This window comes from Thamnophis elegans, chromosome 13 (assembly GCF_009769535.1).
Source record: "Thamnophis elegans isolate rThaEle1 chromosome 13, rThaEle1.pri, whole genome shotgun sequence".
Lineage (NCBI taxonomy): Eukaryota > Metazoa > Chordata > Lepidosauria > Squamata > Colubridae > Thamnophis > Thamnophis elegans.
The window spans coordinates 11,905,886-11,932,207 of record NC_045553.1 but is presented as its reverse complement, the minus strand read 5'-3'; the positions used below and the strand labels follow the sequence as shown (position 1 = coordinate 11,932,207).

The window sequence follows — 26,322 nt, the reverse complement described above, 5'->3', positions numbered from 1 at the left end:
GCTGGACCTGGCTGGCTGACAAGCGGCCCTGGGCTCGGCGGCGCCTGCGCTGCCCTCGCGATCGACCGAGCGGACCAGCGCCTCCTCCAACCCAGCCAAGCAGAAGCCCCGCCAGCAGCGCAGCGCAAGGCAGCCGGGGAGCCGCTCGCCCGCCCGCCCTTCCTCGCCCGCCTTGGACGCTTCCCCGCCGCCTTTGGGGGGCGGACGCCCCTCCGTCCTTCTCGCCAGCCCAGCCGCCGCATCCTCCCTCGCCCCGGGGCGCATCTGGCCAGAGGTGGCGCGGCCGGCGGGGGCGCCGCGGGGGTCGCACAGCCTCGCCCGGCATCGCCCCGAAAGGCCACGGCGCTTAAGGTGGCTTCCCAGGAGGGTTGCGGGGGGGGGGGAATGGGGAGGGAGCTGGTGGGATGGGAGGGGGGGTGAGGATTTTCCCACCCCCTTTTCCTTTTGTTGGGAGGGGGAGGACTTTTAATAAAGTCTCTCCCCCCCCTCTTTTGGGGATCCCGAAGGTGGGGCTTGGGAATTGGGGGGTGGGGGTGGAAAGGGGCTTTTGGCTTTTAAGGAGGGTGAGGGGTGGGGGTGAGGATTTCGCCACCCCCTTTTGTTGGGAGGGAGGACTTTTAATGCTCTTTTGGGGAGAGGGGATGTTGGGAGGGGAGGACTTTTAATAAAGTCTCTTCCACCCCCTTTTGGGGATCCTGAAGGTGGGGCTTAGGAATGGGAGGGGGCAAGGGGGCTTTTGGCTTTTAAGGAGGCTTGGGGCTGGGGGGGGGAGCAACGGGGTGGTGGTTTGCCCATCCCCATTCCATTTTACTGCCGAGGGGGGCAGCACTTTAATAAGGCCTCCCCTTCCCCCTTTTGGGGGATCTTGGCGACTGCTCTTAAGGTGGCTTGGGGAGGGGGGAAGTTTTCCCACCCCCTTTTCCTTTGGGGGCGGGACTTTAATAAAGTGTTTTTTCTCTCCCCCCCTCCCCCTTCTTCTTGGGATCTTGAAGGTGGCCTTGGCGACGGATCGGAGCGGCTCCCGGGGGCGATGAGCGCCTCGCCTCCGCCTGGGGGCGTTTAAGGTGGGGAGCGAGCTTGTCGCACCGGCTTTGGGGAGTGGGGTTGGCTTGGTTTAAGGGTCCCCCCAAGCGCTTATTTCCCTGGCCCGCAGAATTAGTGGAGGTGGGAGGCTGCCAGGATAGTCCCACGATCTCTTTCCAACCAAGGGCAGGGGGCCATATGGGTATTAAACTCCCCCACTCCCCAGACACACATACCTGGGTCTTCCAGGAAAAACCTTTGCTTTTTCAAGTTTCTAGTTCCTGGCGAGATTGATTCGCAGGGGAGGGAGAGAGGAGCCTCTTTGAAAACCGGCTCCTGGGTCCCCCCCCCCTCTTATGGGAAAGAAAAAAATTGGCCCTCTCAATGCTTGGATTTCCTCCCCACCCCATATCTCCCCCCTTCTCCGTTCCAATTTTGTAATATTTTTTAAAAACTTGTTTATTTTGTGCTACCCGCCTTCAGAAACGACATGGAAGCGGTTGGAAAATTTGAATTCAGCAGGAAAGATCTGATCGGGCATGGAGCTTTTGCTGTGGTCTTCAAAGGGAGGCACAAAGAGGTAAATGAGGATTTTATTTTATTTTAAAAGTTCAAAAGAAAATGGGAGGGATTTGGGGTGATTTTTCTACTGGGAACAAGGAGGGGGGCATTCTCTCTCTCCCTCTCTCTCTCTCTCTCTCTCTCTCTCTCTCTCTCTCTCTCTGTGAAATGACAATATCTGATATGACGGTGAAAAAAGGAGTCCTTGAATCGTTGATTCAACCAACTTGGTGCAAACAAACGGGCAAAGGAACAAGATAAAACTTCTAAATCTAAGTTGGGACTTTAGACAAGCTCCTTCCCCCCAGTTCCTTCTAAGAAACTTCTCTAACTTTTCAAGCAACCCCAAAATTTCAAATTAATCCACAAGTAAGCCGGACGATGCAGGTCACGGCATGCCTCTCTTAAGATCCCCAAAGATCTGTTAAAATCTGCTAAGATTTTCTCAAGGAAATGCAAAATGGGTAGAGACTGAATCATGGGGCTGATGCAATTAGGGGAAAGACATGGAGAATTTGCTTAGGCACAAAGCAAAGCAGGCCTTATCTTACAGGATTGGCAAGGTTTCCCTATCTCAAAGCAGCCACAAAGCAAGGGAAAAAACTCTTTGTTGTGTCTCGGAGGATCTATAAATAAATATATTTCGGGTTTCTATTTGGTCGCTATGGGAGACTTAAGAATCTTTAGGCAAGACACCTGGAGTGCTTTTAGGGTGGGAGCAGGGAGTAAGGCCTGCATTTTATGTATGAATAAGTTATTGGTGGGCACATCTCCAAAGTCTTATGATTGGAGGAAGAAAGGTGATAAAGGTTTTGTTTCGCCATTTTTGTTTTGAGTAGGAAGGATCTTGGCAAAGAGTTTGCAAAATTAGAATGGCTTCTATAGCAGCCATTCGTGCTAAAAACAAGCATCTCCGGATTGTCTATTGTATCCTCTCCCGCATTGCTTGTAATAAAGTAAATGTGCAATTATCTATTTGGGGACTTGAAGGGCAAAGAGATGAAGACAGAAGGAGATTCACATCCTTCGTAAGGCTTGTTGCTAGAAATAAGGCCTTATTTCATTTGGAACAGGTTTTGGTGCTGGAGATCCTGTTAAGAAGGGAAAGAAAATTAAATCAGGGAGGGCAAGTCTGAACTTGTCTTGGCTAAAGACTAGAAAACCAAATAAACCCAACCGTTTCAGACCAACTTTTATACTGTCAATTATTATCAAATTTGTTTGCCTGCCTATCTCGAGGCTCCGAGTGACTCAAACTACCCAAAATGTTGTTTGTCTGCGTTTGACCCAGTCTGCGGTACAAAATATCTTGTACCATGGGTTTTGGGGCATAGCTGCTTGTGAATAGGTCAACAAACTCTCATGAACCCAGCTTGGTGGGTCTGTGGAAGTGTGTGATGGAAAACCCCGGGGGAGGGGGGCCCTATTCACCGTCTTCCCTTGATATTCCAACTTTCAGAAGCCCGAAGTTGAAGTGGCCATCAAATGCATCAACAAGAAAAACTTGGCGAAATCCCAGACTCTCTTGGGGAAGGAGATCAAGATATTGAAGGTAAATTGAAGGGAAAAGGGGAAGTGACTTCGGAGAAAGAACTTTGGAGTCCACTTGAATTACGAACTGTGTTTTTGTTTGTTTGATAAGTAACGGTTCTTTCCCCCCCCCTCCAATCTCTCTCTTTCTAGGAACTGAAACATGATAACATCGTGGCTCTCTACGACTTCCAGGTATTTTGCTCCAAATTCAGGTCCAAAGATTTATGTGGGGAAGAGAGAGGAGGGTTGATGGGCCAAGCCAACGGGGGAAGAGAGGGTGTTGTTTAATTAGCTTTTTATAGGAGATGACTACAAGGATGAAGATTTGATCCAAATACCAGCTAGGTTGACCTCTAACCCATGGGGCTGGAGGTCTTCAGCTGAAATGGATAACTTTGTGTATGGAATACTAGCTGGATACCCGTGCTTCACTGCAAAATTATGTGATCGGGCTTGATAAATTGACCCTTAAAGCTTGAAAATTAATGAGTAGTTACGATGGGGCTTGATACATTGACACTTAAACCTTGGACATTAATGTAGAATGTGTAACTCCTTAGCATCACGGCGTGTTAATATAAGGCAACTGGCGGTTGGAACAGAGTTCTTTTCAGGTGGGGAGGGGGAGTAGAACTCCTTAGCATCAGAGTGTGTTAATTACTGTATAAGAAATACTAATGATCTAATGGCCATTTCGAAAAATCCTTTCTCAGAGAGTACCTAGAAGCCAAGAGGAACATACGTGCCAAATTTCACATTTGTAGGCTTTACGGTTCTGGGGATTTCGTGATGACTGTGTGGCATTTGGCTTTTATATATATATATATATATAATATTCTTTGTTGGCCAAGTGTGATTGGACATATAAGGAATTGGTTCAAACAACAAAGGGATATAATGATGAGGTACCCATCGGAGAAGGTAGTAGAAAAAATGAGAAGGATAATAGTAGTACCTTACTACATGGGTAAAATATCTTTAAATATAAGACAACGCTATGGGAATTAGGTGTTCAGCAAAATGATGGCATGTAGAAAAAAAAATCTCTGGGCTAAGCTGTTTTGGCCTGCAGTGGCAAAAAAGGGCCATCCTAAATAGCTTTTAAGGTTTGTTGTTGTTGTAACCTTAAAAAGCTGCAAGTTATTTTACAAAAAAAAAAAAAGAAAATTGGCTGGCTTAAGAGTGCATTGCTATAATTTTGGGATCTAGGGTATTTGCATGGCTCTTGCCTAAAATCTCATTGCTGGCATTGTTACTGTTGCTGGTTTAACCTGTTTATTTCATTTGGGAAGCTCGGGGCCCTTCGTTCAGTTACATTGTGATTTATCTTTTTTTAAACCAAAACCAAAATTATAAAGTATTGTAGATGAAGCCGGAACAGGAAGGGCATTTCCTGTTTTGTATTTGTGTTTTGATTTTTTTTTTCTGAGGAGCCTTTTAGTCAAGTATAAAATGATGGATCCCATTGCATTCAAAGGTATCTAGCTTTCTCGCGTATTGAGCTGTTTTATCTCCTTGTGTGGAAATGACTTTGGCATGGATGTTTATATTGTGGTGCCTGGGCACATCTCCACCCTCTTCAGGAAGCATGCAGAAAAGGCTGGGTTAGTTTCCCAAGGAAATTGACCAATGTTGTTTGCCTCTGCAGGGTTTGCAATGCTATGCAATTGTCTGTCTCTTCATAACATTCATGAGCTTTTTCTTCTTTCAAAACACGGAGGGAGGGAAGGGACATGGTAGAGTTATGTTAAAACATGCTATTAGGAAGAATGTGTGTAGAGATATTTCACCTCCCCCCTCTCTCTCCCACTCTTTCTCTTTCTGTCTCTTTCTCTATCTCCCCTTTTCTCTCTCTGTCTCTCTCCCTCTCCCCCCTCTCTGTCTCTTTCTCTCTCTGTCTCTCCCTCCCTCTCCCCTTTTCTGTCTCTCTGTCTCTGTCTCTTTTTCTCTCTCTGTCTCTCTCCCTCTCCCCCCGCTCTGTCTCTTTCTCTCTCTGTCTCTCTTTTTCTCTGTCTGTCTGTCTCTCTCCCTCCCTCTCTCCCCTATGTCTTTCTGTCTCTTTCTCTCTGTCTCTCTTTTTCTCTCTCTCTGTCTCCCTCCCTCTCTCCCCTCTCTTCTCTGTCTCTCTTCCTCCCTCTCCCCCCCCCTCTCTCTTTGTGTGTGTTTGTGTACACAAGGCACTCTGCTTGGTGGCAGAATTGCCTAAATCCTATTTGGAACCCAGATCCCTGGGCCAACTTCCATGCCCGGGCCTTTGTTTTGAGATTAGTGGCCTTTAATTGCCTTGTTGCTTTCCCACAGGCGGGGGTTGGTTGCGCGCACGAGAGAGAGAGAGAGAGAGAGAGAGAGAGAGAGAGAGAGAGAGAGAGAGAGAGAGAGAGAGAGAGAGAGAGAGAGAGAGAGAGAGAGACTGGCTGGCTTCTTGCAATTGTGCATCAGAGGTTTGTTTGCCTGTCTGGCCCGTCATGTGGTCTCCAGGCCTCCTTGTTTGTTGACATTCTTTTACCCGCTCTGATTGGCCGAGAGCGGCTCTTGCATCACGCTTTGCAATTTGATGCCGCTGGAACTTTGTGGCGTGAGCCACTGCCGGCACCCTGCCTGCCAGTGAAGCATGCTGGGAACGGTAGTCTTTGGTTGCAAGGGGTGGCTTTTGTTGGTAGGGTTCGCTGTTTTTTCTTTTTGCAATTTATTTTTATTTTATTTATTTTGCTCCTCCTCCTCCTCCTCCTCCTCCTCCTCCTCCTCCTCCTCCTCCTCCTCCTTCTCTCCCATCATTATTCATCCATCCATCTCCTCCTCCTCTTCCTTACAATTTCTCCTCTTCCCTTCTTTTTCTTCTCCTTCTTCTCCTCCTCCTCTTCTTCCTCTTCCCTCCCCTTCCTTTTCCTTATCCTCTTATTCCTCCTTCCTTTATTTATTTTATTTATTTTGTTAAGCATGTATTAGATAACATATGAGTATAAACATGATTTTGGATACATGAAATAGATACGAATACAAGGGAATATTAGGACATGGACGGTGGCACACTGCTGCGCTTATGCATGCCCCTTAAAGACCTCTTAGGAATGAGGTGGGGTAGACAGTATAAGGTTAAAGTTACGGGGGTTTGGGGAAGAAACCACAGAATCAGGTAGAGCATTCCAGGCATTGACCAATTGAACAACAAGTTATTGAACAACAATTTAACAATGCTTTCCTCGTCCCTTCACCCCCTTCCTCCCTCCCTCCCTCCAGAATTTTTTCTTGCTTCAATCTGGGTTGGAAGAAATAATAAAGAAGGGAAAAAAGTTTGATTTATTAGTTTGTCAAAGAGCAAACTTTGGTATAAAGTATGAACATGGACATGAACGAAAGAAATGGATACAACTAAATGGGGACAGTAGGACAGGGACGGAAGGCGCACTGGTGCGCTTATGCACGCCCCCTACGGACCTCTTAGGAATGGGGTGAGGTCCATGCTAGACAGTTTAAGATTAAAGTTATCGGGGTTTGAGGATGTAACAACAGAGTCAGGTAGAACATTCCAGGCGTTGACCACTCTGCTGCTGAAGTCGTATTTTCTGCAATCGAGTTTGGAGTGGTTTACCTTGAGTTTGTATCAATTGTTTGCCCGTGTATTGTTGCGGTTGAAGCTGAAGTAGTCCTTGACAGGTAGGATGTTGTAGCAAACAATTCTGTGTACTATGCTTAGATCCTAGCGCAGGCGGCGCAATTCCAGATTGTCCAAGGCCAAAATGTTGAGCCTGGTGGCGTAAGGGATTCTATTGTGAGCAGAGGAGTGGAGGACTCTTCTCATGAAATACCTCTGGATTTCAGAATAAAAATCCAATACAAAATTGGATTTGGAACTCTAGTTGCAAGGCAACTGAGTTGAAACTCCAAATTCTATCAACTTTTAAAAGAGAAAGTGTGGAGTCAGCTTGATTCATCTAAGTTGAATCTGATGCCTGTAAATAACTGTGAATTAATTGGAATTCTGCACCCACATCAAAAGGTTTTTGTTGAATCACCTCTGGAAGCAAATTGATCCTATTTGACAATCCGGACATCCATGTCTCATCAGAATGATTTCTGGAGTTGCAGTTCCAGGTTGTCCAAGGCCAAAATTTTGAGCCTGGTGGCGTAAGGGATTCTATTGTGAGCAGAGGAGTGGAGGACTCTTCTCGTGAAATACCTCTGGACTCACTCAATTGTATTAATGTCTGATACACAGTGTGGATTCCAAGCCAATGAGCTGTATTCGAGGATTGGTCTGGCAATTGTGAGCTTTCTCTTAGCGTGATGGGATTGATCACATTTTTTCAGATTCGTTGATCAGGTGGCTTGATAGCAGCCTTCCAAAATTTGAGGGGCTGCCACAAAAAAGAAAGAGGGGGGGTCAACTCTATTCCCCAAAGCCCCTGAAAGCAGGATGAGAAGGAACAGATGGAAGCTTATCAACCCAGATCCAAAGCAGAAATAGAGAGAAATTTCCAGACAGTGAGGACAATTAATTACTGGAATGGTTTGCCTTCAAAAGTTTTGGGTGCTCCATCACTGGAGGCTTTTAAAGAAGAGACTGCAGAGTGATTGGTCCAGAATGGGATAGGGTTTCCTGCTTGAGCAGGGGTTGGACTAGAAGACCTCCAAGGTCCCTTCAGCTATATGCTATATTCTTTAGTTTTCCCCACCCCATCCCCCAACTTGGAAACAGTGTAGACCACCATCAAGCTTCTTTTCTGAGAGCTGTGGCATTAAATAATGCAGCATAAGAGTACGGGACACCAATGTTGTGCACTGTGTAAGGTTGCCAGTCTGCCTATTTGATTCGGTGCTGCGGCAGCGTGCATGGGAAAACACAGCTGTCTTTGACTTGGAAAACAAGGAATTTGGACAGTGGGTTGTGTTTTCTGTTATGTGATAGGTGTTTATTTAAAGAAGTGGTTTCTCTCCCAGGCTTTAACTCAAAAGAGCCCAGAAGAGTTTTTGTTTGGAATTGCATTGCCTTCACCGTTTAAAAGACATGACGCACACAAAAAAAGGAGAATTAAGCAGATATTCTGTATCCTCACAGCTGAAGAAGAAAAAATTTGAGGGTTTAACCAAGCTTTGGTTTTGTTCAGTGGCTTAAGCTTTAAACCAGGGATCACCAATCTTTCAGACCTCAGGGTCCACTAAATTCATCATTTTAAATCCCAAGGAACACTAATGCGATCTGCCTAATGACCGGTTGGACCATGGCTAGGAGGTCATGTGACTGGGTGGGCGTGGCCAACTTGATGTCACTCATGTTGAGGAGCATTGCCCTGGCCTCTACTCGCCCCTCCCCTCCCAGCCACTCCTCACCTGCCCACCCGGGCTTCTTAGGGGCCCAACAGGAAGCAGTTGCTGGAGCTAAGCAGCCACCACAGAAAGAGTTGGCAAAACAGTTCAGTTCAGATTGGATCTGACCGAGAAGGAGGCTCAGTAGAAGCACCTCAGTGAGGACTACAAGCATAGGCTTTCCAAGCAGAGGGAAGACCTGCAGGAGTGCAAGGCCAGGTACCGGCCCCTGGAGGTTCCTCAGCGGGCTGAGATGGTCAGCCACTTCCAGGCCATGATGCAGTCCCACTGGAACGATCGCCACCAGCGGCTCTTCACTCCAGCCTTCGCCCAAAGCCCCCCACCAGGAGGCTGAAGCAGACCCCAAGTCAGAATTTGTGCCTCCCTCCGACCTGCACAAAAAGACCCTGAAGGGGGAGACTCTGCAGCAACACAAGCGTTCATTGCATGCATCCGTCCCAGCAGCCATTGTTTGAGGATTTAGTGCAATATAAAAAATGCAAATAATTTTTCTGCAGATCACCAACACCAGTTGGTGATTGCTGCTCTAAACCAGAGGTCCCCAACCTGTGGGCCCCAGCTTGCAACCGGACTGTGGGCTATTTGCAACCGGGCTGCGTGAGTGGCAGTTATGCCTGCCCCTCACACAAAATTGTTCTGAATCCAGCTGTTGTGGCTTGTAGACTGTGGTTGATGGATAAGGGCGATATATGGACATTTGGTACTTCAACGTTGCTTCCCTGCAGCTATGTGGGACCTTCTGATCAAAAGCTCAGATAAATCTCTCACAACATGCCCAATTTCCCATTTTAAATTGTTTTTGGTCTGAAAATGTCATCAGAGGGAGATTCCACCTGGATATTTTCTTCTTCTTCTTCTTCTTCTTCTTCTTCTTCTTCTTCTTCTTCTTCTTCTTCTTCTTCCTCTTCCTCTTCCTCTTCCTCTTCCTCTTCCTCTTCCTCTTCCTCTTCCTCTTCCTCTTCTCCTTCTCCTTCTCCTCCTTCTTCTTCTCCCCCTTCCCCTTCTCTTTCTCTTTCTCCTTCTCCTCCTCCTCCTCCCATGTCTGTCATCTGACATTAGTAATCATGTTGGCGATCCTATTTTGATCAAAAGTTGAATGAAAAAGTGCTGCTGAGTTTTGTCCAAACTTTGATTTTGAAGCCATGATGTTCTTCTTCTGCCTGGACCTCCTTTGCCTTCAGTCTTTCCCTTGAGGATTAAGTGAAGGATGGTGTATTTTCCCAGGTGTTGCATCACATGTTCAAAATATTCTAACTTTCATTTTTTTTATGGTTTTGAATCTGGATGGAAATTTCCTTGACAGTGAATCCATTTTTTCTCGTGGAGTTGCGGGTTCTTCATCACTGGAGTTTTTCAAGAAAAGATTGGAGAACCATTTGTTACGGGATGGTTTGAAGACTCCTGATTGGGCAGACTAGATGACCTCCAAGGTCCCTTCCAACCCTGTGATTCTTCGTCCCTCTGCTTGCATTTCCTCAAAACAGACCACAAATAATCTCCAGATATTTTTTGGAAAAGCTTCCATGGGATAAAGCCACCGATATATAAAAGGAGGATGTTTTAGAGTGGGAAGAATTGTTCTCTTTTACCTTCTTAAGGAGCCACAGACTTAACAAGAACTAATTTTGGAATTGAAGAAAGAAAGCTGGGGTTAATTTTTGTTTTTTTAACTAAGTATTGAGCGAGCACTTCCCAAGTGCGGTTACAAAATCTAGGTAGTGTTGAAACCAGGATGGCGTGAGCTAATCTCCTGCTTGTCACCTCATGGTGTTGTTTTCAGTGGCCAAGGATTGAATGGGTGCCAAATCTGATGAGAAGAGGAGATTTCAAAGGAAGTTGGGCAGAATCAGCCCCTCTGAAACTGGGATCACATGGAGCTATGAAGCCACAGTGGGCTACGTCTGGCTGAGTTTATGCTTCAGTCTGTCCTGTGAAAGTGTTTACTAGCTTCTCTTCCACGTTCTTCCCTCCCTCCCTTTTTCCATCTCCTTTCCTCCTTCTCATTTCTCTGTCCCATTTCCTTCCTTCCCTCTCCCTCTCTCTTCTCCCTCCCTTCCTTCCTTCCTTCCATCCATCCATCCATCCATCCATCCATCCATCCATCTATCTCTTTTCCTCCTCATTTCTCTGTCCTTCCTTCCCTCTCCCTCCTTCTCCTTCCTTTGTTTATTTTTTCCCTCCTTGATACCTCCTGTCTTCATTCATTTTTCTGTGTCCTTCTTTCCTCCATTCTTCTCATTTCTCTCTCCCTTCCTTCCCCCATGAAACTCTAAGCGTGCCTCTGAAAGCTGTATCTAAAAGGGTGACCCACTTAAAACTTTACTTATGTATTATTGAAATGTATTAATGGGCCTTCATTGCTCGAACTCCCAAGGAGGCAGTCTCTGCTGTATGGAGTATTTTTAGAACTTATACTTGAAGCTTTCTCTAAAAGGTTTTTTGCTACAGCTATGAATTTTTGAGGATTGGAGGGAAGGAAGCATGAAGGCAGTTACGTTAGTTTGGAGCAATCGATATAATTTTTAATCCCTTCTTTATTATTTTATAAATAACACAAGGCAGCAAACATACGTAATACTTTCCTCCTCCTACTCTATTTCCATCTGGTGGGTTGGGCTGAGAGAGAGAGGGACTGGTCCAAAGTCACCATGCTGCTTATTTTCCTAAAGTGGGACTAGAATTCACAGTCTCCTGGTGATTATCCCAAAATCTCCCAGTTGGCTTTCACCTCTAAGGTGGGACTAGAACTCACAGTCTCCTGGTGATTATCCCAAAATCTCCCAATTGCTTTTTCTCTCTAAGATAGAACTAGAACTCACAGTCTCCTGGTTTCTACACCAGCACCTTAACCACAGCACCAAACTGGCTCTCATGGATATGCATGGATATATGGCGGTGTCTTCACTTGATGTGTCTAGCTAAGTTATGGCTTGTATAAACATGGTTTGTTAAGGTGCCAATAACTGGTTGGTTGTCTGTAAAGCATTAAGCTATAACCCATAGCTTATGAGTGCCATTGGTCTCCTAGCACAGAGCCCAGCTGAAATCCTGGTGCAGCTAGGAATCTGAAGATACTGCCTTAATGTGGTTGTTATTTGTAAATGAATATTTTTTGTCTGAAATTCATTGTAAATCATGATGTGATTTGCAAGCAGTAAATATCCCAGCCTTGAGCAGGTATGATAATTAGCACTACAGGTTTGCACGCTTCTTCCTGAAATAATAACTATAGCGAAAACAATATATAAGACCCCCCCCCCCACAACTTCCAGTGACTTTCTCTTGCAGTCAAAAATGGTGGTTTTCTACCCCAGGACTACGAAGTGAGTTTCTTTGCAATCTTTTGCAATTTAGCAAGGTGTGTCATTGTTTGGTTTGGGGGTAGTGGTGCCTCAGATAGAAAGTCCATACAGAGAGTGGTAAGGACAACCGAGATGATTATAGGAAGCTCGCTTCCTGTTATTCAGGATGCTGCTTATAAGCGCTATGTGCTTAGAGCTCAAAACATTGTTAGAGACCCCACACACCCACTCCACGGTCTATTTCTGTTCCTCTCCTCTGGGAGGAGGTTTTGAAGTATTTCTAGCAGGACTGCCAGATTCTGTAACAGCTTTGTTCCCTAAGCCATCCGTCTGGTGAACTCATAGGATTCTTTTTTTTCCTGCCCTGTATATGTATACATTCGAACTAGACTGTGATGTTTCTCTGTGTCGTGTGTGTGTGTATGCATAAGTTATGCTTTGAGAGCTGAATGTATTTAAATTTCATTTTAATGTATGCTGATTAGTGTACAATTAAAGTGACAATAAAATTTTATTCCATTCTATTGTCTCTTCTCTTCTATAGTCTGTGCTAATTCTGTTCTATTCTTTTTTCTACTCTACTCTAAATTCTGTGCTAACTCTATTCTATTCTTTATTCTATTCTCTCTATTCTCTCCTCTTCTATATAGTCTGTGCTAATTGTGTTCTATTCTCTATTCTGTTTTTTATTCTCTCCTCTTCTTTTCTCTTCTCTCCTATATTCTGTGCTAATTCTGTTCTATTCTTTTTTCTCTCTACACTCTAAATTCTGAGCTATTTCTAGTCTCTAATCTTTATTCTATTCTCGCCTCTCCTCTTCTATATTCTGTGCTAATTCTGTTCTATTCTTTTCTCTCTCTACACTCTAAATTCTGTGCTAATTCTATTCTATTCTCTATTCTATTTTTTTATTCTATTCTCTCCTCTTCTATATTCGGTGCTAATTCTGTTCTATTCTTTTTGCTACTCTATACTCTACTCTACATTCTGTGCAATATTATCCTAATCTCTCCTCTCCTCTCTCCTCTCCTCTCCACTCTTCTCTTCCTCTTCCAATTCCATTCCTAGAAACATTGCAAAATCTTCAGCTGTTAGGAGCGTCAAATCAAAATTGCCCCACGAGAGTGGCACAAGGTCATGATTTATCCAGGCAGGTAGGCAGGTGGGCGGGGCCGTTTTGTTATTCTAAAAAGAAGAAGATGTAGTGACGATTTGCTGACTCACCCGTCATTCCTTTGCTGTGTCTTTTCCTAAGCTCGGCACCTGAGTGTCCACCAGGGTGACACAAGCCACAAAATTGACAGCTGCCATTATTCATAGGGCCTGGAGGGTGACTTCATTCCTATTTCTCAAGAATAATTGAACTCTGGCATGGAGCTTCTTGAAGAGCAAGGCGGATCTTGACCTTATTTACATAATTTCATTTTTTGGGGGAAATACGGGTAATCCTCGACTTACGACAGCTCACTTAGTGACCGTTCGAAGTGACAACGGCATGGGAAAAAAAGTGACCCATGACCGTTTTCCACACTTACGATTGTCGCAGCATCCCCGCTGTCCCTGTGATCAAAATTCAGACGCTTGGCCACTGACTCGTATTTATGACGGTTTCACGGTTTAACAACCATGTTGATAACTGAACAACTGGAGTGATTCGCTTAGCGATTGTGGCAAGACAGGCCGTAAAACGGGACAAAACTCAACTTCACGATATATCCCACTTGGCAGCAGATATATTGGGCTCAATCGTGGTCTTAAGCCAAAGTTGCCGGTGGTTTTTGGCTCAGGTGACTCTGGTGCACGCTGCACCATAGGAAAAGACGGAGCGAAAGAGCGATTGAGGTTTTTTTTTTTTAACCCAGTTCCTTTCTTCTTACTACCTTGTAAGAAGCCGAGGTGGTGCAGTGGTTAGAGTGCAGGACTGCAGGCTACTTCAGCTGACTGCTAGCTGCAGTTCAAATCTTACCAGGCTCAAGGTTGACTCAGCCTTCTGTCCTTCCAAGGCTGGTAAAATGAGGACCCAGATTGTTGTGGGCAAGAGGCTGACTCTCTAAATTTTCCTTCCCTCCCCTCTCCCTCTCTCCCTCCCTCCCTCCCTTCCTTCCTCTGTCCCCTGCCAGCAGTTCGATCCTGACCGTCTCAAGGTTGACCTTTCATCCTTCTGTGGTGGGTAAAATGAGGACTCATATTGTTGGGGCAAGAGGCTGACTCTCTAAACCGCTTAGAGAGGGCTGGAGAGCAAAGTGAAGCGGTATATAAGTGCTATTTCTTTGCTCTTCATTTGCTTTGCTCTTCATTTCCCCTTCTTCCCTTGCTCCCTTCCTCTGTCCCCTGCCAGCATTTTGATCCTGACTGGTTCAAGGTTGACTCAGCCTTCCATCCTTCCGAAGAGGGTAAAATGGGGACCCAGGTTGTTGGGGGCTATATTCTGACTTTAATAAACCACTTAGAGAGGGCTGTGAAGAACTATGAAGTGATATATAAGTGCTATTCCTATTGCTTTACTCTTCATTTTTCCTTCCTTCCCTCCCTCCCCTCTCCCTCCCTCCCTCCCTCCCTTCCTTCCTCTCTCTGTCCCCTGTCAGCAGTTCGATCCTGACCATCTCAAGGTTGACCTTTCATCCTTCTGTGGTGGGTAAAATGAAGACTCATATTGTTGGGGCAAGAGGCTGACTCTGTAAACTACTTAGAGAGGGCTGGGAAGCACTGTGAAGCAGTATATAAGTCTAAGTGCTATTGCTATTGTTCCTGTCCAAATCGGCAGAGAACCAGAGCAGGTCTGATAGGCTGCTGAAGAGATTTCTATCATTCCATTATGTATGATGTTGAGCTCTATGTAGCTCAATGTATGTCACACCTTGGACACTTAATTAGGGGGTTGACTAATCCATGACACACAAGTTTTGTGAAGTTTTCTTGGCACGTCCAATCTGCTTTTCTCAGCGATCAAGGTCACCCAGGCACTGTTCTAAAAATACCGTTCTTTTCTTTGCCTCCCTTAGAAAATTATTTTGGACTGTCTTCTTCCTTCCTTGACTGTATTAAAAAAAACTTTGGGAGGGATCATATTCTTAGCTAAGTTCAATTAATTATTTTTTTTTTGGCTTTGAATAGAACTATTTATGCTGAAAGAGTAAAGGAAGGAGGGGAAGAGGAAGGGTGTTGAGGAAGGGAGATAAGGAAGGAAGGAGAGAGGGAGGGAGGAGAAGGAAGGGAAGGAGGGTAGAAGGAAAGAAGGAAGGGGAGGCAAGGGAGGGAAAGAAGGAAGGGAGGGAGAAGAGAGGGAGGGAAAGAAAGACGAGGAAGGGAGGAAGAGAAGGAGGAAAGGAGAGGGAGGAGGGGAGGGAGGAAAAGGGAAGGAAGGAGGGTGGAAGGAACAATGGAATGAAGGGGAGGCAAGGGAGGAAAAGCAGGAAGGGAGAAGAGAGGGAGGGAAAGGAAGGCAAGGGAGGGAGGAAGAGGAAAGAAGAGGGAGGAAAGGAGAGGAGGGAGAAGGAAGAGAGGGGAAGGGAGGAAGGAGAGGGAGGGAGGAGAAGAAGGAGGAAGGGAGAGTGTAAGGAACGATGGAATGAAGGGGAGGAAAGGGGAGAGGGAGAGAAAGGCAGGCAAGAGAGGGAGGAGAAGGAGGAAAGAGGGAGGGGGGAGGGAGTAAAAGGAAAGAAGGAAGAAGGAGGGGAGGGAAGGATGGAAAGAAGGAAGGAGAGATGGAGGGAGGAGAAAAAAGGGAGGGTGGAAGGAACAAAGGAATAAAGAGGGAGCAAGGAAGGGAAAGGAAAAAAGGAAGGGAAGAGAGGGAGGGAAGAAAGAAGAGGGAGGGAGGGGTTGAGTGAAGAGAAGGGAAGGGAAGGAAGGAAATAACGTTATGACTTCTTTTCATACTATTTAAACACAGGAGATTGCTTTTGAGGTGAGAAATTGTAGCTGGCCTCAAGGGACCTGGCAAACTAATCAATGTTTGAAGATCAGGGCCTGGTTACCCAAGATTAGCATGGATCTTTGCCTCTACTTGCCTGTTCCTTGTTATGATGGATTTATTCCACTAGCCCCTTCAGGAACTGATGAAACCTGCCTTGAGGAATGGCAAACTTGCTTCTGGGTTGCTTGCATTTTTTTTAAAGTTAAACACAGCTTCCTGTTTGCTGGTTCCCAGCTCCCGATCAGGCAGCTCGGAATTTGGACGGATGCAATGATAGACAGTCTAGAGCTTGTAAGTCCTTCAGTAGGAAAACAAGTTGGGTGAAGGTTGCTTGCCATTGGAGCCTAAATGGAAGTACACCCGCTTGGTCAGCAAAAATACTACCGGTTGTAGACTGTGCCAATTAATGCCTGCCGGCTTTACACCTTGCATTAGTCTCGGGTGTGGTTGAATTGGAGCATAGTGTGTTGTGTAAACTTAAAATTTGGAGAGAGGTGTTTTTGGATGAATGTCAGAAGATGGTTTGGTTGTAGCTTGGTGTCTTGTGTGGATTTAGAATCTGGAGAGAAGAGTTTCAGATGAATGTCAGAAGATGGTTTGTTTGGAGCTTGGGGTCGTGCGGACCTAAATTCCAGGAGCGGCATTCCATACTAGAAAACCGGAAGTAGAGATAGCAAACATTTAAGTCTGTGTTACCATCAGGTGAAGATCTGCATTTTGGCAGGGTGGATTTGATCGCTACACTCAACTCGGCACATGAAGGGAGTTGAACCGTTGGTGGCTTTGTGCACTGCAGGTCCACCTCTCAGGTTTGGGTGGCATTGCACAACGCTGGGACGGTTTGTGAACCGAGGCCTCGCATGTAAAGGCAGCGTGTCGAGGACAGCAGAGTGGAAGGACCAGGAAGGCGACCTGTTTACTGGATTACGTGGCGTTGTGAATGCTGCATTCCTGCAGATTCATAGCCCAAATGTGAATAACCAGGAAGGAAGTTTTAAATGACCACTTGGGCTCGGAAGTGTGATTATTCTGGATTGAAAAGATGGATGTCCTCTCCTGCTCAGCCAGAGCAACAATTGCTCTAGGCCAGGGGTGTGTTCGACCTTGGGGGGCTGGGGTGGGTGTGGCCAGCTCGACATCACTCATGTCGGGGTTGCGCCTATGGCGGCTCGAGCACTCTGCCAGCGAAAACAGACTGCTGAGCTCCTTTTTCAGCTGGAATGGCCTCCTGCAACCCTGTGCCAGCAAAAATGAAACTTTGGGAGGGGACCCCTTTGTTTTCGCTGGCAAAGGCGCTTGCGGGCCGGTCCTTCACTGTTTCCAGGGTGGTCTGCGGGCCAGATCTAACAATGTTGTGGGCTGGATCCAGCCCCCAGGCTTTGAGTTTGACACCCCTGCTCTAGCCAACTACAGGCACCGTATTTTTGGAGTATAAGATGCACCGGAGGATAAGACACACCAAAGATTTTGAAAATAAAGTTTTTGCACTCTGCAGACCTCCCAAAAATGGCCCATTTTTCGTGAAAACCGGCCCATTTTTTTTTTCAAAAAAAAAAAGGGCATGAATAGCCTTTAGGAGGCTTATAGAGTGCTCTTGGGGATGGGGGGGGGCAAAATTGAGCAAAAAACAGCCTATTTTAGCTCATATCTGCCCTCCCCAGTCCCCAGGAGCACTTTGCAAGCCTCCTAAAGGCTATGCACAGCCATTTTGGTGAAGGGGGCGGGGATTCAGGAGGCAGAAATGCTGGTTTCAGTGTATAATACGCACCCAGATTTTCACCCTCTTTTTTGAAGGAAAAAGGTGCGTCTTATACTCAGAAAAATATGGTAGTTCTCGACTTACAAGGGACAAAGCAAGCCAGATATTGGACCAATGCAGAACATTCAATGAGCAAGATTAGCATAGACTAGGATGGGAAGATTAGCATAGACTAGGATTGCATGTTGTGGAATGGACTGTGGGAAGGGCAGCCATTTTGAGAAAGGCCAACCCATCCATTTTGTGGGAGCGCTCAGAACACGACTCTCTGAATCCAAAACGGGACGCAATTCTCCGCATAGGTTGTGTCCGTCCTGGTTGTTCTTGAGACTTCTGCTTTACGTTTTCTCAAACATCTGCTTCTCATGTAGTCCATCCTCTGAGGAAGAAACTCTAGTAATTCCACCGTGTTTTTATTAAGCCCAATGAAAAGCTGATGGATTCTCCTTGCTCTGAACACCCTGCCTAACTGGATTCACATGTCATGGTTTGACGTGTTGAGTGGATTGTGTGGCCTCCGCTTATTCGGATTCATTCAAGATGCCTCATGCGCCTGACAAATCCGGTCCATGTAATTGCAATTTTTATTTGCAAACTAGCCAATAAGCCGGCATTGCTTGGATATTTATTTATAGGGGGAAAATGTCTGGACCAAAAGTAATTTCTAATGTTGGATTTACCAGAGGGAGCACCATTTTGGATTACTGTGAAGCCGTTACCGTGGCAACTCCACTGCTACAGTAGAATCCATTTTACGGTAGTACAGTAGAAGCCATTTAAAGGCACAACAGGCTGCATCTTAACAGAACACACACCCTGGGAGGTGTTAGAGATGTCTTACCCCCACAATATTTGTTTCCAGAGAGTAAGTCATCTGTGTACCAAGTTTGGTTGAAATTGTTCCAGGAGTTCCAGAGTTATGCTGGAATACATACACATACACACACACACACACACACAAAAATACATATTTCTTGTAAGAAATACGTCCTGTAAATATCTTCAGGAAGACTTAAAAGGATGGCTTTTCTCTTCCTATCTGTGATGGCTTTGTAAGATCTGAGAAGCTGGAGAGAATCTATTGTCTGTTGCGTGAATTCTTGGACATATCAAACCACGACAAGGAAAGATATCCTCCTGCATATATTTGTCCTAGCACATCCAATGGAAGAAAACATTTTTTTCCCTCCTCCTTCCCAAAACAAGAACCTTTCAGGGAAGTTCTTAATAAATAGAAGTCTGTAGACATTCTCAGTCATCCAGGTAATTATTGTCCCAAAGGTGTTTTTTCAGGAGGCAACTGGACTTTCTTGTTTTTTCTTTGGAAGATGTTTCGCTTCTCATCCAAGAGGTTTCTTCAGTTCTGACTGGATAAGGATTTATACTCCTCGCAGACAACTGGTCATTTGCATCCTTCAGCTCTGATGGGATAGTGGGGAATGGAAGCTGAAGAAGCTTCTTCTCCAAAAGAAAAAAACCAGAAAGTCTAGTTGCCTCCTGAAAAAGTACCTTTGGGACAACCATGACCTGGATGATGGAGAATCTCTACCGACTTGTAGCTATGCAATTTGGGATGAAGACTCTTGGAATAGTGTGGGAGGAGGAATGGATTTGCAGAGGAAAAAATTGCAGACTACATTTGCACCACTCAGGTGACCCTGAGGACACAGACAAACCTCCAAGTGGCCTCAGTGGCCATCCAAAAGGATGCAAATGTCCAGCCGCCTGCAAGGAGTATAAATCCTTCCATTCCCCACCACCCAGTCAGAGCTGAAGAAGCTTCTTGGATGTGAAGTGAAATGTCTTCAAAGAAAAAACAAGGAAGTCCAGTTGCTTCCTAAAAAAAAAAGCACCTTTGGGATTCTTAACAAATAGTGAAGTTTTGTGCGCATTGTTGACTACAAAGGAGCATAGGGGGTCCTATCTAGCATCCGTCTTTCCTTCAAACACAATCCTAAAGAAATAAATCCTGACAGTTTACCCAAATGTGTCCTCCCCACCAAAAAAATACCCCAACCCAAAACAAAACCCCACTTAATCATTCATGTATTAACTGTAGCTAGAATTGTATTTGCACGACATTGGGAAAGTGTAGAGATTCCTATTGATGAGAAGATAATAAGGAATGTATTAGAATGTGCAGAAATGAACAGATTAATATTAGCAATTAAGGAGAAGAGGAAACTGAATATTATATGATTTGGGAAGTATTTTACCAATGGTTGGAGAGAGAAAGAGGAGTTTGGAAATGAAGAAACTTAAAAAATAAAGTAGACAATACACTTAGAGATATAAATAAGAGGGAAACTGTTATTATGTTTATGAGAAGAATAATGCTGTTTAATGTTAATATGATATTACTAGAAGATAGTAAGAAGAAAAATTGAGAGTTTTATAATGCTTTATAATACTAAACTTAGGGAAATAATGTTAATATGAAAGATGTGGCAAAAGGGGAACAATGTTGCACAGAGATGTTTGTAGCCAGGCGACACAGTGCATAAGGTGGAATGTTGATTTTTGTAATTGAAAAATAATAAAACTCTATAAAAAATAATAGCAGATTTTTCCTTCATTCTGGGCCAACCTGGAGAAACAGTGTCTGTTTCTCTTGCCTGCAAAGCTGGAGGAGATATTTGCAAAGTTGTCTGGTTTTTCTCCCACGGTGAGCTTAGCGGACTTGACAAGTCTGGTCATGTCCGACTTCAAATGTTTATTTATTTGTATGCGATATTTTTTCCTTCCTACTTTGAATCATTCAAATTCCGAACGGCCACGATATGAAATAATGACTTTGTTTTTGTTTTTTAGGAAATGGCAAACTCCGTTTATTTGGTGATGGAGGTGAGTGATTCTGAGTTAGGTTTTTAATTTTGCCCCCTTTAAAAAAAAAGAATTCATGCATGGTTTTATTTATTTATTAACGTTTTATGCTGCTTTCATCTCGAACGGCAGAGTGCTGGTTGTTATTTTATTTATCGACCTGAATGTTGAATAATTTGGCTTAGCTGATGAATTCTTGTTTCTGTTTATTCTCCCCTCTTTAGTACTGCAACGGTGGGGATTTGGCTGACTATTTGCACAGTACGTATTCTAAGAGTTGTTATTATTATTCCATAATATTAGCATCAATATTAGGAAACAGAAAATAATATCAGGCACAAAATCACTTGTCAAATGGGATCCATCCATGCAGTTTGATAGGAGTGTCCAGATGGTATTCCACTAGCAAGTCTGTCCTGGACTTCTAATTTTGTTGTTGTTGTTGTTGTTGTTGTTGCTTTTTCCTTTTTAATCACAGGTATAATTAATGCAAATAGGGCCTATTTTCATCCAGACTAAACAATCAAAACATAGGTGGTCTCCAAGTCTAGCAAAATTTGTACTGACAGCTTTAGTTTATAGAAATCGTTTGGAACCTTTAGTAAATTGTTAAATTTTGTAAGGTTCCCCCCCCCCCCTTTATATATGTACATATTGTTTATCCTCTATCTCAGAGGTTGGCAACCTGCAGCTCTGGAGCTGCATGTGGCTCTTTCATCCCTCTGCTGCGGCTCCCTGTTGTCGGTTGGTTCCATAATCGATAGGGCTTTCAGTTAGGACAGGTAGAGGAAAAAACTAGGAGGAGACTCTATGGTGGGGGAACGGGACTTCCGGTCGGCTTCAGAATTGAATTGGCTTCCGGTTAGGACCTTTGTGGCTCATTGAGTGTTTAAGGTTGCCGACCCCTGCTCTATCTAAACACTTTGAGCAGCAGATTAATCAAGAAATATCTGAAATGAACAAGGCAGGAAAAAAGGGGCATAATTACCGTATTTGTCGGAGTTTAAGACGCACCAAGATTTTGAAGAGGCAAATTTTTAAAAAAAGGTTTTGCACTCTGCAGACCTCCCAAAAATGGCCCGTTTTTTTGTGAAAATGGCCCCGTTTCCCCCCCCCCCCAAAAAGGGCATGAATAGCTTTTAGGAGGCTTGTAGAGTGCTCCTGGGGTGCGCCCTCCCAAAACGAGCAAAAATGGCCCCATTTTTTGCCAAAACATGCCTGTTTTTTGTCAAAAAAGGGCATGCATAACTTTTAGGAAGCTTATAGAGTGCTCCTGGGGGGGAGAGCAAAATTGAGGAAAAAAAGGCTCATTTTTTGCTCATTTTTGTCCTCCCCAGCCCCCAGGAGTGCTCTGGAAGCCTCCTAAAAGCTATGCATGGCCATTTTGGTGAAGGGGGCGGGGTTTTGGGAGGCAAAAAATGTTGTAGACATTTTTTTTATTTTTTAGACATTTATTACGATTTATAGGCCGCCCTTCTCCCTGAGGGGACTCAGGGCGGCTTACAATCACGGGAAGGGGGTGCAATAATACAAGACAAACAGTGAGTAAACAAGATAGATAATAAAACACCAACTTGCATTCAACAGTCAACCAACACTCGGGCGGGTAATTTAAAAACTTATCCCCAGGCCTGCTGGGAGAGCTGTATTCAGTGTATAAGACGCGCCCAGATTTTCAGCCTCTTTTTTGAGGGAAAAAGGTGCGTCTTATGCTCCGAAAAATGCGGTATTTGAATGGGCGTTCTCCCATGCTGGAATATTTAAGACAGAATGACTGGAGTTCATTCCCAATTCATGATATTTAGAAATATGTTTTTGTTCAAACTCTGGTATAAGCCAGCCATCTGATTAGAATAAAAAAACCTCACTAGACATTTTTGATATAGTTGGCTGTGTGTTTGTCCAGCCACATACATAAAAAAAAACTTTTCAAAGAGACTTTTGAAGTCTTCACGATCTCCAGACAGAGACCTGGCCCTTTTGATACATTTCTTAAGCTCTTTGTAATTCTCATCAGCTTAATGCATTCAAGTCCTCCGTGGCCGCCATCCTTTCAAAATAAAAAGCTTTTAAAAACACGCTAACAAAAAGATGAAAGCAATGTCGTTGTGTTGATTAATCATCCTTGCCCGGCTCGTCCTGGCCTGGGTTGAGACCCATTGTGTGTTAATCCAGGTGTTGTTGTTTTTTGGGGTTTAATCTTGCACCACGTCAACAGGCTAAAACAAGAGATGTAGAAAGGTAAAAAAAATGGGGTAAAACTCACTTAGCAACAGAAATGTGGAGCTTAGTTGTGCTCGTAAGTCAAGGAGTACCTGTATCAAGGAACAGGTTGTGTTAATCCAGATGTTGGTTCTTACACCACGTAAAATTTAACGTTAGAGGAAGAAGGTAGCTCACTGGTTTCATTGTTGACAGCTTCTCACTGTTGGAATCTAATCAGAATAAGAGCTGGAAGGAACCTTGGAGGTCTTCTAGTCCAACCCCTTACTCAAGCAGGAGACCCTATCTCATTTCAGACAAGTGGCTGTCCAGTCTCTTCCTAAAAACCTCCAGTGATGGAGCACCCACAATTTCTGGAGACAAGCTGGTTAATTGTTTCCACTATCAGGAAGTTTCTCCTTAATTCTAGATTGTTTCTCTCCTTCATTAGTTTCCATCCATTGTTTCTTGTCCTGCCCTCTGGTGCTTTGGAGAATAGTTTGACTCCCTCTTCTTTGTGGCAGCTCCTCAGATATCGGAAGACTACTATCATGTCTCCCCTAGTCCCCTAGTTTGGCTAGTAGACTAGCCAAACCTCAATCTTCCAACCATTTTGCATATGTTTTAGTCTGCAGGCCTTTAATCATCTTAGTTGCTCTTCTTTGCACTTTTCTCAACGTCTCAACATCTTTTTTGTAATGTGGAGAGCAAAACTGGATGCAGTATTTCAGGGGGTGGCCTTATTAAGGTTTTATAAAGCAATGCTAATTGATTTCTGCTCTATGCCTCTGTTTTTACAGCCAGGGATTATGTTAGCTTTTTTGGCTGCTGCCACACACTTCTGGCTCATATTCAAGTGATCATCCACTAAGACTCCAAGGTCCCTCTCTCAGTTACTGTTACTGTTTTTGAGCCAAGTTTCACCCAATCTGTACTTGTACCTTTGGTTTATCCTGTCCAGGTATAAAACCTTTGGCAGTAAAATCTGTTTGGCAATAATCAGTAATAATCAGCATATTTCACCACTGTTTCCCCCTCTCTTCCTTTGGACAGGTATGAGAACTCTCAGCGAAGACACAATCCGTCTCTTTTTCCAGCAAATTGCAGGCGCCATGAGAGTTTTGCATAGCAAAGGCATCATTCACAGGGATCTCAAGCCCCAGAATATTCTGCTTTCCTTCACGGGCAGCAAGAAGTTGAACCCGAATAACATCCGGATCAAGATCGGTAAGTGGGAGATGAAAGGAATGAAAGATGCTATGAAAAAAAACAGAGAGAGGGAGGGAGAGATGGAAAGAGAGAGAGATGAAGTTGGAAGGAGAGAGAGGTGAAAAGAGAGAGAGAGATAGGTGGGAAGAGAGAGAGAGACATGGAAAGAGAGATATGGAGATAGATGAAAAGAGAAGAGAGATGAAAGGAGAGAGATGGAAAGAGTGAGATGGAGATAGATGGGAAGAGAAGAGAGAGAGATGGAAAGAGAGATGGAGATAGATGGGAAGAGAGATGGAAAGAGAGAGATGGAGATGGAAATGGAAAGAGAGAAAAAAGATTGAGAGGGGGGGATGGAGAGAGAGAGATTGTTTACAACATGATCTAAATTTCTAGTCCTGTTCGTTTTTTTTCTGGGGTGATAGTGGTAAACCCCATGGATTTCAATGAATTCTAATTTCTAGGAAGTATGATTTGCTTTTGCCATCACCAATGGAAAAATATGGGTTCGTTAATTTGGGTCCAGGCCAGGGGTAGGTTCCTGTACCGGTTAGTACTGGTTTGCTATGCGTGCACTTCGCTCACATGCATCCCGGCTGCATATTGCTCAAGCATGCGCAGTTGACTAAAAATATGTCGGCAATGGCAGAAGACACTGGAAAATTGGTTTGTGGATATGGCTGGCCCGGGTTACTGCCGGTTCTGTGAGTCCAGCCAAATTCAACCAAACTGGGATGAACCGGTAACAGCCCACCTCTGGTCCAGACTGATCTCCCATCTTTTCCTTATTGCAATAATCCTTCCCCCCAAAAAAACTGTTATGGTTTTATCAATTTTTAAAAAAGCATAAAAGGAAGAAGGGATGGGGAGGGAAGGAGGAAAACGGCTTTTCATATTTAATGGTTTTTGCCAAAACCAATTGTAATTTTCCATCCTGTCTTTCCTCCCTTCCCCTATTTGATTCTCGGTGCAGCTGATTTTGGATTTGCACGCTACCTACAGAATAATATGATGGCGGCGACGCTATGCGGGTCTCCCATGTACATGGTAAGGGCAGCATGGCTTATTTGCATTTTCTTTTTCCCCAATGGGCTTTAGAGTTGAAAAACGAGGAAAGCGCCCCAAATTGTTGCTGTTTCTATTGTTCGAGAAAAGAAAAAAAAAGAAACCACACTAAAGGGCGCAGCAATGGGGATAAGGACAACAACTTTTTACATTTAGCGGTGTTTGATAAGGACACTTATCATTTAACATGGGAAAGGAAATGGGTACAGTCTGTGAGGGGGCAACCTTGGTTTTGCTGTCGTGTCCTTTTTTCTGTTATTGTGTCCGAGGTTACATACACAAAGCTACGTGGTCTTCCATCTCAATAGAATAGAGTAGAGTGCAGAGTAGGGTAGAGTAGAGTAGCGTAGCATAGAACAGAATAGAATAAGGAATCGAATAGAGTAGAATAGAATAGAATTCTTTATTGGCCAAGTGTGATTGGACACACAAGGAATTTGTCTTTGGTGCTGATGCTCTCAGTGTACATAATAAGAAATTCATCACGAATCATAAGGTACAATACTTAAGGATAGTCAGAGGATACAAGTAAGCAATCAGGAAACAATCAGTATCAATATAAATCGTAAGGATACAAGCAACAAAGATATAGTCATAAGTGGGAGGAGATGGGTGATAGGAACGATGAGAAGACTAATAGTAATAGTAATGCAGACTTAGTAAGTAGTTTGACAGTGTTGATTGAGGGAATTAGTTGTTTAGTAGAGTGATGGCGTTTGGGAAAAAACTGTCCTTGTGTCTAATTGTCTTGGTGTGCAGTGCCCTATAGTGTCTCGTTTTGAAGGTAGGAGTTGAAACAACTTATGTTCAGGATGTGAGGGGTCTGTAAATATTTTCACAGCCCTCTTTTTGACTCGTGCAGTATCTGTATTTTGAGGACCTAAAAAGGGTGAGGATTGTATTTGTTTACCTAGGAAGTTGCATGATTCCTGGGAGAGAGATGATCTGATTGTCCGTAGTAGTAACTGTGAGAAGGGTCTTGGAGTCCTAGAGGACAATCACTTAAATAAGGGCCAGCCGTGTGCAGCAGCTGCCAAAAAAGCCAACACAGTTCTAGACTGCATCAACAGAGGAATAGAATCAAGATCATGTGAAGCGTTGATACCACTTTATAAGGCCTTGGTAAGGCCACACTTGGAATCCTGCATCCAGTTTTGGTCCCCACGATGTAAAAAACATGTTGAGACTCTAGAAAGAGTGCAGAGAAGAGCAACAAAGAGGATTAGAGGGCTGGAGGCTAAAACATATGAAGAACGGTTGCAGGAACTGGGCATGGCTAGTTTAATGAAAAGACAGACTAAGGGAGACATGATAGCAGTGTTCCAAAATCTCAGGGGATGCCACAAAGAAGAGGGAGTCAAGCTATTCTCCAAAGCACCTGAAGAACAAGAAGCAATGGGTGGAAACTAATCAAGAAGAAAAGCAACTTAGAATTAAGGAGAAATTTCCTGACAGTTAGAACAATTAACCTGTGGAACAACTTGCCTCCAGAAGTTGTGAATGTTCCAACACTGGAAGTTTCTAAGATGTTGGACTACCATTTGTCTGAAGTGGTGTAGAGTTTCCTGCCTAAGCAGGGGGTTGGACTAGAAGACCTCCAAGGT

The 26,322-nt window shown here is 44.3% G+C and overlaps 1 protein-coding gene across 1 annotated transcript in view; it reads left to right on the top strand.

Annotated features, from left to right (window-relative positions):
• ULK1 (unc-51 like autophagy activating kinase 1) overlaps positions 1 to 26,322 on the top strand; it is an 89,355-nt gene continuing 63,033 nt past the window's right edge. The window contains exons 1-9 of the mRNA XM_032229225.1: positions 1 to 351; positions 993 to 1,064; positions 1,507 to 1,603; positions 3,044 to 3,136; positions 3,268 to 3,309; positions 20,231 to 20,263; positions 20,467 to 20,503; positions 23,498 to 23,671; positions 24,627 to 24,700. Coding sequence (XP_032085116.1) covers positions 1,514 to 1,603; positions 3,044 to 3,136; positions 3,268 to 3,309; positions 20,231 to 20,263; positions 20,467 to 20,503; positions 23,498 to 23,671; positions 24,627 to 24,700 — 543 coding nt within the window. The 5' untranslated portion in view covers positions 1 to 351; positions 993 to 1,064; positions 1,507 to 1,513. The remainder of the gene's footprint in view (positions 352 to 992; positions 1,065 to 1,506; positions 1,604 to 3,043; positions 3,137 to 3,267; positions 3,310 to 20,230; positions 20,264 to 20,466; positions 20,504 to 23,497; positions 23,672 to 24,626; positions 24,701 to 26,322) is intronic.